This window comes from Molossus molossus, unplaced genomic scaffold (assembly GCF_014108415.1).
Source record: "Molossus molossus isolate mMolMol1 unplaced genomic scaffold, mMolMol1.p scaffold_m16_p_12, whole genome shotgun sequence".
Classification (NCBI taxonomy): domain Eukaryota; kingdom Metazoa; phylum Chordata; class Mammalia; order Chiroptera; family Molossidae; genus Molossus; species Molossus molossus.
In genome coordinates, this window is record NW_023425347.1 from 75,930,329 (window position 1) to 75,943,495 (window position 13,167).

The 13,167-nt window shown below is 48.0% G+C and overlaps 1 protein-coding gene and 1 pseudogene across 1 annotated transcript; both read left to right on the forward strand.

Annotated features, from left to right (window-relative positions):
- The first annotated feature begins 322 nt into the window (after window positions 1-322).
- MYCL (MYCL proto-oncogene, bHLH transcription factor) lies at window positions 323-5,341 on the forward strand. The gene is made up of 3 exons (XM_036257049.1): window positions 323-430; window positions 791-1,295; window positions 4,230-5,341. Exons 1-3 carry the CDS (start codon window positions 323-325, stop codon window positions 4,826-4,828), a joined length of 1,212 nt encoding a protein of 403 aa, XP_036112942.1. The 3' UTR covers window positions 4,829-5,341.
- A 7,177-nt stretch (window positions 5,342-12,518) lies between these two features.
- Window positions 12,519-12,615, forward strand: LOC118627330 (annotated as a pseudogene).
- Window positions 12,616-13,167: the final 552 nt, after the last annotated feature.

A 13,167-nucleotide genomic window follows, 5' to 3' on the forward strand; every position in this document is an offset into this window, starting at 1 on the left:
TTGCCGCCTGCCCTGCTCTCCCCAGTGTGCAATTTATTTGGGGGGTATAGGGACTAGAATAGAGCGGGAGAGAGCAGCCAGCAGGGGTGGGGCGGAGACTCCACCATCCCCACCTGTCGACTGTCGGGAGGGGGCGAGTTGGAGGAGGGGCTTGTCCCGAAGGGCCCGCCCCCGGGTCCCAGAGCCCTGGGCGCGCGACGAGATATAAGGCAGCCGGGAAACAATGCGCCTGCATCTCGCGCTCCCGCGCCTATCCCGGTAGCGTCTGCGCCTCCGTGCACGAGCGAGGGAAGGAGGGCGCGCGCGGGGGGCGCGCTCTTGAATGCGGGCCGCGCGCTTAGTAGCGCGCATGTGCTTGGGTGCGGGCTACCCGGCTGCCCCGAGCCGGCCCGGAGCGTGTCCGCTCCCAGTGGCGGGCGGCCGGAGCGAGGTGAGACTAGGGGCGGTCGGGGGACGGACACGGGTCCCGGGGGACGGGCTGCAGGCTGCTTTCTGGGCACAGCGCGCCCCCGCCCGGCCCGGCCGGGCCCTGGGAGCTGCGCTCCGGGCGGCGCTGGCAAAGTTTGCTTTGAACTCGCTCGCTGCAGCCGCGTACGCGCTCTGTGAGCGGCTTCCCTGGGCACGCTGACCCAGGACCCGGCTTCCCGGGACGCGAGGGAAAGGCGTGGGTTCCAAGCCCAGAGGTTCGGAAAGGACGAGAGCCTTGCAGTCGGCTGTGCTTGGGGATCTGGGAACGCCTCCCTCCTTGGGCCCGTACCCCAGTCAGCACGTCCCCCCTTCCCTCTTGCAGGGAGCGGACATGGACTTCGACTCGTACCAGCACTATTTCTACGACTATGACTGCGGGGAGGATTTCTACCGCTCCACGGCGCCCAGCGAGGACATCTGGAAGAAATTCGAGCTGGTGCCGTCGCCCCCCACGTCGCCGCCTTGGGGCTCGGGTCCCGGCGCCGGGGACTCGGCCCCTGGAATTGGTCCCCCGGAGCCGTGGCCCGGAGGGGGCGCCGGGGATGAGGCAGAATCTCGGGGCCATTCAAAAGCTTGGGGCAGGAACTACGCCTCTATCATCCGCCGCGACTGCATGTGGAGCGGCTTCTCAGCACGGGAAAGGCTGGAAAGAGCGGTGAGCGACCGGCTCGCCACCGGCGCGCCCCGGGGAAACCCACCCAAGGTGCCGGCCGCCCCGGACTGCGCTCCCAGCCTCGAAGTCAGCAACCCGGTGCCCGCTGCGCCCTGTCCATTGAGCGAGCCCAAGACCCAGGCCTGCTCGGGGTCCGAGAGCCCTAGCGACTCGGGTAAGGACCGCCTTGGGCCAATCAAGAGGGGGGCACCCCGTGGGTGGCCAAAACTCTGCCACTGTCTGAGGTCAGGAACTTGGTCTTGCAAGCCCTTCGGCCACCTCCCCCTTTTTTCTGGCTGATGCTGCGGGTGTAGCCCCCAGCGGTGTCTGTCTGGCACGTGGGTGTGTTAGTAAACAGTTTGAAGAAGTGGCGTGGGAGCCAGCGTTTCTTTGATGATGATTGGAACCCCAGGGAACAAGGGAGACGGGGTGAGGCATGGAGCTTAGAGAGGACAATACTGGGATTGGACTGTAGGGTATTTCTGTCCTCCGGAGGCTGGAAGGGGGTCCCTTAAAGATCACTCCAGGCTTGAAGTTTTTTGTTGCTGCCTCTTTTCCTGGGAAACTCACACTCCCCTAGGGAGCGAAGAAGCTGAGGAGCCTTTTGGGCAAAGCCAAAGCCTTAATCCTTTTAAAAACCTAGTCTCCTGTCTGCTTTACTTTAAAATGCTCCCACTCATTATCATTTGTGCATTCACACCGTTACCCATGAGACAGGTTGGGGAGGAATGAACTCTCCCCATTTAACAGATGGAAGAACTGAGGCTTAGAGATGGGAAATGACTAGATGTGAGCCCCAGCTTCCTGCCATCTAGCCAGCCTCTTTGCCCAACCCTCCATCACAACCAGGTACTTCTTGATGTTTAGAAGGTCTTAATGGTAGTTTATCTGAGAAAGGTCACACATCACCTTGTTGCTTTGGCCTGACGTGGAAAGGTGCCCCTTTAATTCCCTCCCAAGCCATCTGAGAGCCTCAGCTGCCTCCTTGCAATCGAAAAACGTTCAATGGTGCCTACTTTTTGCAAACTCTGGGCTAGATGCTGGGGTCAAGGATATGGAGCTCCAGGCCCCTTCCCCCACCCTTGAATGCAAGTGTAAACCTCACTGAGGACAGACTCAAATCCCGTGCCACCAGACTACAATGTTAGCCTAACCTCTTCTCAGACTTCTGTACCTGTGAGAAATAGTGGAGAGGGTGCTTTTATGGGGTGCAGACTGAGGCCAACATCAGGTAAATCAGGACAGAGAAAACTCCCTGTCACTTAATAGTAACTTTTACATGACCATTTAGAGGGAACTGGGGAGTGAGGTATGGGAGTTGTCATGCACTTGAAGGGAAAAATAAGGATAACAAGGAAAATTAAAAGTCATTTTTTTCCAGGCCACTGTATTTAAGGTCATTTTAAACCTGCTGGCTTTCTACATCAAGAGCTTGTGTTTGTTTAATGGCCAGAATGGGAATTTTGAGATCAAGAAACCAATAAAGATGTACATCTACAAAGGCTGATGGAGTGGTACAGTGGGAAAGGCACTGTTTGGGGAGTTTGGAGATCTTAGTTTGAGGTCCAGAACATTGTAGAGGTGATGTGTGGACTTGGCTGATACAGCTCTGTTTCTCCCTTGGCACATGAGGGGGTTGGCTTTGACTGTCCAGCTGAAAGAATTTCCTTGCCTGGGTAGAGTAGACACTACTCTCTGAAAATGAGAATCCTGCTCTTACATTATTTCTTACTTTAACCTTCCCAGCCATGAGGTTTAACATTGAAATATTAAAGGTTTGGGATGTGGGGAAGCCTCCTGAATTATTTTCTGACCTGCCCTTTAACCTGAACCTGTTTGCAAGCTCCTGGTTCACAGGCCACATGGCCCAGAACAAAATGCAACAGATTGCAAACAATGAGGGGGGTGGGGAGAGTGACTGATGGCAAAGCTCAGCCAATAGGGGGCAGGGGCTGGGTAAAACAGCATTCCAAACACAGCTTAGCTAACCAATCACAGGCCTTGGGGCCAGGAGGGCTGAATGGTCAGGTTTTATTAATGGAGAAATAATGCGATTGTCCACACAATGGAAGCCTTCCTGACAAAGGGGCTCAAGCTTCCTGATATGCAAGAGACAGAACTGAGTTCTTCTGTTGTCAGACTGAAATGCATTAAGGTGGTCTTCTAGGTGGGGGGCTGAGAAACGTGTGGAGCAGGAAGGTTTTCCCCCCTAAATGCCCCTCTCCTGGTAGGAGTAACCGGAGAGACCTTCAAGCCAGGGAATGACAGGGGCATGTCCAGGTCTCTGGTGTTTCAGCCCTTGTATGGGGATATTCTCCTGCTCAGTTCTTGCCCCTCACACAGGTAGCTTGGAAATGGTCGCTTGTACCTTTGTGAAGTTCCTGCTGCTTTTGCTGACCTGCGATTACAAATCCAACCCTGTTCTGGTCCAGGGAAGGGGGCGGGGCAGGCAACCTATAAATGATGGATGACTTTAGAAATCCATTGAACCCAGGAGCAAAATGCCCCTAAGGGAAACCTTTCCCTCCCCTCTGTGGGTGAGGAGAGATGTGTTGTAACCCTCCCTTCTCTGAATCTTCAGCTGAAAGGGATAGTAGAATAGAGAGGTGGGGGAATAATAGGATTTATAACTTGTGAAAAGTAACAATTCCCCAAGTGCAGGCTGTGCTGGGCAGGAACAAAGGGCAACTCTGCCCACAGACCCCTCATTTACAATTCTGATGGGGCATGAAAGAGCCCGACTGGGGAAGATCTTTATAGCTAAACTTTGTCCCAGGCTGATAGCTCTTTCTCTCCATCCTCTCAGTGGGGGAGGGGAGAGCCTGTGCAGGCTGGGGGCTGTTGGCTTGGGTCTGCCTTTTGTTCTTATCTAAGCCTTGCTGTGCAAAAGGAAATTGGAGAATATTTTCCTTGTTGCTTGTTTCCCCTCCTTTTCTCTTCACACTGCCTTTACCCCATTACAAATGAATCAGCTGTCTTTCTCTTCACTTCAATTTGCTTATATCTAAATTGGGAAAATGTCACCTCCTTTCCCAAGCCCCAGCATAGGGTCCTTGTATGTGTTTTTTTCATGGGGTGTGTTTTTCTATTGATCTCTCTTCTTGGACAGAGGGTGAAGAAATTGATGTGGTGACAGTGGAGAAGAGACAGTCCCTGGGCGTACGGAAGCCAGTCACCATCACAGTGCGAGCAGACCCATTGGACCCCTGCATGAAACACTTCCACATCTCCATCCATCAACAGCAACACAACTATGCCGCCCGTTTTCCTCCAGAAAGCTGCTCCCAAGGAGGGGCTCCAGACAGAGGTCCCCAAGAAGAGGCTCTGGAGAGAGATGCTCCAGAGGAAAAGGAAGATGAGGTACATGAAGAGGTTGAAAGCCCCCCGCCTACAGAAAGTGAGGCTCCCCAGGCCTGCCACCTCAAACCTGTCAGTTCTGACACTGAGGATGTGACCAAAAGGAAGAACCACAACTTCCTGGAGCGCAAAAGGCGGAATGATCTCCGTTCAAGGTTCTTGGCCCTGAGGGACCAAGTACCCACCCTGGCCAGCTGCTCCAAGGCTCCCAAAGTGGTGATCCTGAGTAAGGCGTTGGAATACTTGCAAGCCCTGGTGGGGGCCGAGAAGAGGATGGCCTCGGAGAAAAGACAGCTCCGATGCCGGCAGCAGCAACTGCAGAAAAGAATCGCATACCTCAGTGGCTACTGACTGACCAAAAAGCCTGACTGCTCTGTCTTACAAAGACCTAAGTTTATTTTTTAACCTCCCCTCTCCCCTTTAGTAATTTGCACATTTTGGTTACGGTGGGACAGTCTGGACAGTAAATCCCAGGATGTTTTGCAGCCGGTGCACACAATAAGGGCTTGCATTCTTGGAAACCTGGAAACCCAGCTCTCCCTCTTCCCTGACTCACGGGAGCACTGTCTTCTCTGGCGCCTTTGGCTTCTCAGGCAGGCAGCTGACTAAGGAGCCTTGGGGTCTGCCTAGCTCACTAGCTCTGAAGAAAAGCCTGACAGATGCTATGCAACAGGTGGTGGACGTTGTTGGGGCCTCCAGCCTGCATGAAATCTCACACTCCGGATGAGCTCTAGGCTGGGAAAGGATGCTCCCACTGGTGTCTCTGGTGATGCTGGGACAGCTGGGCCTGGACGCTCTCCCTGAGGCTCCTTTTTCCAGGAGACACACGAGCTGTCTTGGGTGAAGACAAGCTCTCAGACTTGATCAACATGGACTGTTACCTCACTGTCAGACACTTTACAGTAGCTGAGGAGTTGGAAACCTTTAATATATACATATATATATTATGATGTTAGATGACACCCCTCCTCCCACTCTCAATGCTGCGACCTTGAGAACATTTAAAGAGCTTGGCCTCTAGATTCTTTGTCTTGAAACCCTCTGGGCCCTTTCCTCCGAGGGAAGGACCATTCTGTCCTCACAAGGGACTTTTTTGTTTCCTTCTGTCTTTGTTATGCAATGGGCTTTATAGCACCCCTTTCCCACAGGTCAAAATGTTTTCCCAAGACACAGGGAAATGAGTCCTAGCCTAGGGAAGGCCTGCAGTCCTGGCTGTGAACTTGTTCCCTACCCAGGTGTCTTCCGTCTTGGAATCTTCTCAAGGCCGTTGTCAGGCACTTCAGTAGTGAGAACTGTACCGCTTCCTCTTTCCCAGCTCCCTCCCATCTCAATCCCTGACTGATAAGTTTGAAGTTCTACTAGAACCATGCAAACCTGTTCTCCTGCAACTCCAAGGAACTTGTGTCTCTGCAGCCACTCTTAGGCCACTTGCCAGCCTGACATGAGTCAGATCCCTTTCCCAGAATCTGGGCCTTACTGAAGTTTTTACTGGGAGAGCTGCTGGGACTCATCCAGTGCCCCAGAAGGTGGCCTAGCTTCCTGGTGGGAGCTCTGTTTAGTGGACCATGATGGGTTTTGCCCCAGCTGGACTTGGCATCTCCAGGTGAATTCCAGGTGCAACCTTCAGTCTGCGAAAGGCACCCAACCCAACCCTGTAGTGTCTTGTGGGCAACCTCAGGAGCCCATAAGCCTAGCCTGGAAGAAGGATCAGCCCCCTCCAGAACTCTGCCCAGGACAGCAGGTATCTGCTGGCTGTGGGTTTGAAAGTATGGAGGGAAGGATGGTAGAGGGCTCTATGTAGCTTTGGAAAGCCATCTGCTCTTTCCAAACCTATAATGCAAGATGATCTGTTTCTGAGATTGCTTCCCAGTCCTAGAGAACCCCAGTGGGAAAAGTCTCTCTACTTTTTGGAGCATGGTTTTCTGGAGCCAACTGACTTATGGAACTGTTTTTGGAGAATGGGTGGGAAGTAGGTTACTGATGTCTCACCTGAATAGCTTGTGTTTTATAAGCTGCTGTTGGGTATTATGCTGGGAGCAGTCTTTTTTTTTTTTTTTTTTATACTGTATTTTTGTATGCCTTTTGCAAAGTGGTGGTGTTTTTGTACAAGAAAAAAACCTCTTGGGTAATTCTGTTGCAAGAGTCTGATTTATTTTGAAAGGCAAGTTTACCTGAAATTATGTATTTAGTTGTTATTATTGATCACCTGATTTTAAAAGGTTGCCTTCTGGGACATCTAATAAAAGATTTCTCAAACGTGTCAGAGTTGGGGCAGCTTATGCCAACGGATTCTCCCTGTGCCAAGGAAGACTTTTTCAGGGTCGCCACAGGGAGCCAAAGGGTTGCATTTCTCTAACCATGTTGCTAACCTGGTCATTCCACTTTGGGTTCCTGAAATGCCATTTCAGACATGTCTAAACAATGTAGGCTCGGCACTTTGTGAACATGAATTCTCTTGTGAATTGCAAAGAGTGCTGAATTTGTGCTTTAGAAGGCTTGAAATCCTGGTTCTACCACTTGTTCTGTGTCTTTAGCTTTATCTTTCTGAGTCCTAGTTTTCTTATCTGTAAAATGGGGATAAATACTGCTTTGCAGGGATTTGGGAGGTATTAAATGAAGTAGAGATGATAAAACCACCTTCTAAACTGTAAAGCTTTATATTCTTTAGGGTGGTACTGCTCTTATGTTAGTAGTATGACCCTTTTTTTGTTTTGTTTTGTTATTCCTCTCCTGAAGAGGGAGGTGAGGGAGGAAGAGCGAGAGAGAGAGAGAGAGAGAGAGAGAGAAACATCAATGTGAGAGAAACACATCAATTAGTTGCCTCCCACAGAACCCCAACCAGGGCCAGGGATTGAACCTGTAACCCAGGTATGTGCCCTTGACTGGGAATTGAACCCATGACCCTTCGGTCCTCAGATGAGGCTCTAACCTAACTGCTGAGCCAAACAGGCCAGGCCGTGGTGTGACCCTTGACGGGACTTAAGGAAAAAATTCTGTTAATTTTTGTTTTAATGTGATTTTTCTTTTCTTTTTTCCTGGAGTTAATGAAAGAAAATGAAGGCTCTCTTTCCCTCCCATAGTTCTCATAAACTTGCTGTAAATGCAAGAGGAGAAAATTTAATATCTCTTCCTTACAGAGTACTGTGTCTAAGCTCACTTCTCCATATTATGCCACACCAACTACATGCCAGGACTGCAGAAGAGGAAACTTGAGGTTCTAAGAACGAAACAAAACTGCTCAGTTACACAGCTAGTAAGTGAATGAGTTGGGATTTGAAACCAGCTCTGCCAAACTCTGCAGCCAGAAGTCTTAACCACTGCATAGTAATGATCAGCCTGGGTTGTTAGCATGGGGCATGTGGAGGAGGTAAACATGGAATTCCATCACTTAACTGCTTCTTGGAACGCTCTCTCCATGGGGCCGTTGTGCCTCCCACTTACTGGGGTGAAGTGGAGCAAATGTTCCATGACCAGCCCCTCTGCCCATTAGTGGGCTGGGAGGGTTAACCTTGCCCTAGAGAGGTCCCTGTGGGACTGAAAGTAAAACAGTTACTGTTTAGAAAGGCCATGAACATCATGGTGGGAGAAGGAGCTTTGCCTCAGCTACTTTTGCCTTATAGCTAAAACCTGGGTTGGTATTACTTGCCTGGACTCCTGTGGAGCTGGAGTAGAATAAAAAAAAGCTTTAAATTCCTCATTTATCAAGGGACTTGCATCACAACCTGGTAAGAAAGCACTATCTGCCACATGGTACTGGAGCCCAGCTTTCTCACTCAAGGTCACATAACAAAAATCAGAATCCCAAACAGACTCCTGCTGATAAACTTTCCACTCCACCCCCACTGCCCCTACATCACCAAACCCAGTTTATAAGTAGCTGTTAGATAAAAACAGACTTGGATTACTGGGGTTTGTCTTAATTTCCCTTTTAGTTATTGTCGATTCTGTTCCCATCCTTATTTTTAGAGGACATTTGTCAAGAGACTAATTTGTAGGACTTCTCTCCCTTTACAAGACCTTGAAAGAATTCCAGACTCAGGACCCTTAGGTACAGGCACTAATGCTAGTTGTTTCCCATTTTTAATCCTCACAGTAACCTAGAGAACAGGATGGTGTCATCCCATTTCACAGATAAGCAAACCAAAGCTCAGAGACATTAAAGTCATTTAAGCCCACACAGCTAGCACCAGCTGCCTGACTCCAAGCTTCAGCTCCTTTGAGTCCAGCTCTGCTGAGAAAGAAGTGGGAATAAAGCCATCTCCTGGGGGGAAGGGAGGGTGTTTCTGGAATGTGAAGTATTTTAAGCTCCTTCCTAGCTCATTTCTCCAGACTCCTACCTCTATCTTTGTCTGAAAATAGCCAGGACTTTATTCCTGGATTTCGGAGAACACATGCCCAACTTGGGGATGTGGACATAGACAATAAGTAAGTGGCAGCGGAGAAGCCACCCTTGGTGTAGAAAAGAAAGTCATCCTGTTAGACAATAAAAGGTTAATGCATGTGCTTAACTCCTGCCTCTATCGGCAGCTATTTTGGGTGAACTGAGACAGGTTGAGCTATCTTAGACATGCTGAATTCGTCTAAAGTATTCCTAGGGTCAGTATATTGCAAAATATTCACTTTAGAAAGAAAAAGGGGATGGGGATGCCTTTGTAGATCTGGAAGGCGATAGGAGGGAATGAGAGTAAAGAGGTTCCTTTCTAAGGATAAGATAACCAATTGGGAGATGATTGATGACTGGGTGGCTCAGGAGGGGTAAAGCGGAGGTATCTAAATGTGTCAGCTGAAGTTCCATGGGGGTGTGGGCATTTCTACTTTAAGCACAGTGGGCAGCTCTTGTTTTTATTTAGAATTGCTGCTAAAGGAGTCAACTGAAATAATGTTACCATTCTTCTGCGGAAATGTAAATATGTTCTTAAAGTCTCTAATCAAGTGAGTTATTAAAAACAATGAGACTCGAGGCCAGGGATCCAGTAGGTGCCCAGGAAGTGATGGATCACCTTTAAATGTGGGAAGCAGTATGGGTAAGTGGTCTCTCACACTCAACAGATCTCATTTCTAAACCTGGCTCTGCATTTTCCAGCTGTGTGACCATGGGCAAATTATTAACCCCTCCTAGCCCCAGTCTCTGTAAAACAGGTATAAATATCACCTGCTTCATTGGATTGTGAGCAATAGTAAGTGCTCAGTAAATGATCAGAGTTTTTTGTAGTGAGTTATCGCATGTGGGGTGTTAAGTCCAGTGCTTGCCTCATGATAAGCATTCTTATAAATGTGTTCGCTATTATCTTTTTTCCCCAATTATTTTTATTGTAGTTAAGTGCACATAACTTAAATTTACCATCTTAACTGTTTTGTTTTTATCCTCACCCAAGGACATTTTTCCTTTTTTTTTTTTTTTGTTCAGATAGAGTGGGAGGGAGAGAGAGGATGAGAGAGAGAGAGAGAGAAACATCGACGTGAAATGGACACATCAAGTGGCTGCCTCCCGCATGACCCAACCAGGACTGGGGACAAACTGCAACTGAGATATGTGCTTTTAGCGGGAACTGAACCCAGGTCTCTCTGGACCGCAGGCCGATGCTCTGACCACTGAGCCAAAAACCGGCCAGGGCTAACCATTTTTTTTTTTTAACATTGATTTTAGAGAGAAAAACATCGATTTGTTGCTCCAACCATTCGTGCATTCATTGGTTGGTTCTTGTATGTGTCTTGTCTGGGGACCAAACTTGCAACCTTGGCATATCAGGATGACTCTACCAATTGAGCTACCTAGCCAGGGTCACTTGTTATTTATTTATTTTTTTTATAGTAGCCATCCTAACAGATGTGAGGTAGTAGCTGTTGTGGTTTTGATTTGTATTACCTAATGATTAGTGATGTTGAGTATTTTTCCATGTGTTATTGGCCATTTTATTTTTTAAATCCTTACCCAAGGATATTTTTCCATTGATTTTTAGGTAAAGTGGAGGGAGGGAGAGAGAGACATCTATGCAAGAGAGACACATCAAATGGCCGCCTCCTGAACAACCTCAACCAGGGCTGGGTATTGAACCTGCAAACTAGACATGTGCCCTTGACCAGGAATTGAACCCACGCTCTTACTGCTGAGTCAAACCAGCCAGGGCCATTTGTATTTCTTCAAAGGAGAAATGGCTACTTAAGTTCTTTGCACAGTTTGAACTGGATTTTTGTTTTTGTTTTAATTTTAGGAGTTCTCTATATATTATGGATATTAATCCCTTGTCAGAGATGTAATTTGCAAGTATTTTTCCCTCAAATGATTAGTGTTATTTAAACCATTTAATAAGCCGCACCTAGAATATAGATTCATCCTGTTGAAAGGTGACAGGAGAGATTGGTAAAATAAGAAAGCTTCCCAAAAGGAGTACTTGAAAGTAATCTGGGTACACATATTGATGCCCCAAGAGGCAGTAAACTATCCAGAAAGCAGTAGCGAGGGTTTGAGAGAGGGCAAAGACCTGAGTCTGTGATGGGTCCACAGCATCCCATGATGCATGGCAGGCAGGAGCTACAAGTCTCTGTGCATGTGTCCTCCATTTGTCCTTACTTGGCACTGTTGTGCCTTCAATCTGAGCTGGAGTCAACTGACTCCACTCAGTCATTAAATCCTCTAATGCCTATTTTGTTCAGGCAGAGATTTTCAAACCTGAGTGTTTTTTTTTAGAATCTAACTACCTCCAAGACCCTGATGCAGTAGGTCTGGGCCAGAAATCTACATTGCTGATAAGCAAGCAGGGAGGTAGAATCCTGAGGTCACACTTCAAAAAACATTGGAAAACCCTGGCCTGTTTGGCTCAGCAGTTAGAGCATTGGCCTGTGGACCAGAGGGTTGCGGGTTCAATCCCTGGCCCTGATTGGGGTCATGTGGGAGACAACCAATTGATGTATCTCTCTCACATGGATTTTTTTCTCTCCCTCCCTGCCACTTTTCCATTTATTGAACTGCATCCGAGGTATGTGCCCTTGACTGGAACTAAGTTCGCAGCTCTTTGGTCCATGGGGTGATGCTGCAACCGCTGAGCCAAACCAGTCAGGGGGAAATTGATATAATATTAATACCTACCTCTTGGAACTGTTGTGAAGAGTAAATAAATATATGTAAAGGAGGTACTAAAATAGTACCTCCTACATAGTTAAGAGCAATGAAGATGAAGCTATAGTTTCTTATGAAAGTTTATGAGCATGCAGGCATGATTGCAAAATAAAGCAAATGTGTCTCAGACAAGGGTTACAAAGCTCAGAAGGGGAAGAGAGCACTTTGGAGTCATTAAGAAAGTTCTTGTTGGGGATATTGTGACTTTGACAGGAACTAGAATACCAGTAGTATTTGGCTAAGTGAAGAAGAGAAGGTGATCTAAGCAAAGGAAATAGGTTTGGGGAAAGGAGGTTGGGAAGGTTTCATGGGACCTAGGGAAAGGGGAGAAATCTAGTCTGATTTGCTGGCTGAGTGGTCTCATTTTTACAAAACGAGGGATTGCGCTAGATTTCTAAGAGGATCCTTTGAATAGCAAACATCCTCTGTGATTCTTTGAAATAGGAAGTCAGGGAAAGAAACTGATCGTGGTTTGGGACACAGAGATTGAAGTGATGGGGTCATCCAAAAGAGGAAGTGGGAAATGTGACACTGAAGCTTTAGAAAAGGGTTTGAAATGAAGACACAGGCTTGGAACTCATCAGGATATAGAGATGATGAAGGTCCCAAATGCCAAGCCATGAGAAAGAAAAGAAGGGCCAGAGGAGTACAGGAGAAAGCTTAAAAAAGCCCTGAGGTGCTTGATTTGACAGCACATATACTAAAATTGGAATGATACAAAATAAATAAATAGCCCGGTTGGTGTGGCTCAGTGGAATGAGCATCGTCCCATGGACTGAGAGGTCCTGGTTTGATTCCCCGTCAGGGCACATGTCCAGGTTCTGGCTCGGTTCCCAGTGGGGGCCATGCAGGAGGTGTGCAGAAGGTGTTTCTCACATTGATGTTTCTCTCCCTTCTCTCTAAAAATAAAATAAAATAAAAAAATCAAAATAAATAAAAGAAAATTGGAACAATATAGAGAAGATTAGCATCGCCTTTGCACAAGGATGACACACATATTTTTGAGGCATTACATATTTTAAAAAAAAAGAGCCCTGAGATTAGAATGGCAAGGACCCCTGATGGCTCTCCATCATTTCCCCTTTTGCATGCCACCCTCCCCCCCTCTGATTTTGCAGACTTCAGGGATGCCCTGTGGGTATGCAGGCTTCCGAAGTGAGCACCCTTTGAACACTTCCTTATTCTCTGAAGCAGTTTTAAGTGTAACATAAACCCTGCAACATAATGAACTCTACTCTCTTCTCCTTGCTTGTTTTTAGCAATTCTTTTTTTTTTTTTATCCTCACCCGAGGACATTTTTCTATTTTTTGTTCAGATAGAGCGGGAGGGAGAGAGAGGAAGAGAGAGAGAGAGAGAGAGAAACATCGATGTGAAAGGGACACATTGAGTGGCTGCCACCCGCACGACCAACCAGGGCCGGGGACAAACTGCAACCGAGGTACGTGCCCTTAGCGGGAACCGAACCCGGGTCTCTCTGTACCGCAGGCCAACGCTCCAACCGCTGAGCCAAACCGGCCAGGGCTGTTTTTAGCAATTCTGGTGCTTCCAAATTTGAACGAACCAATCACCAATG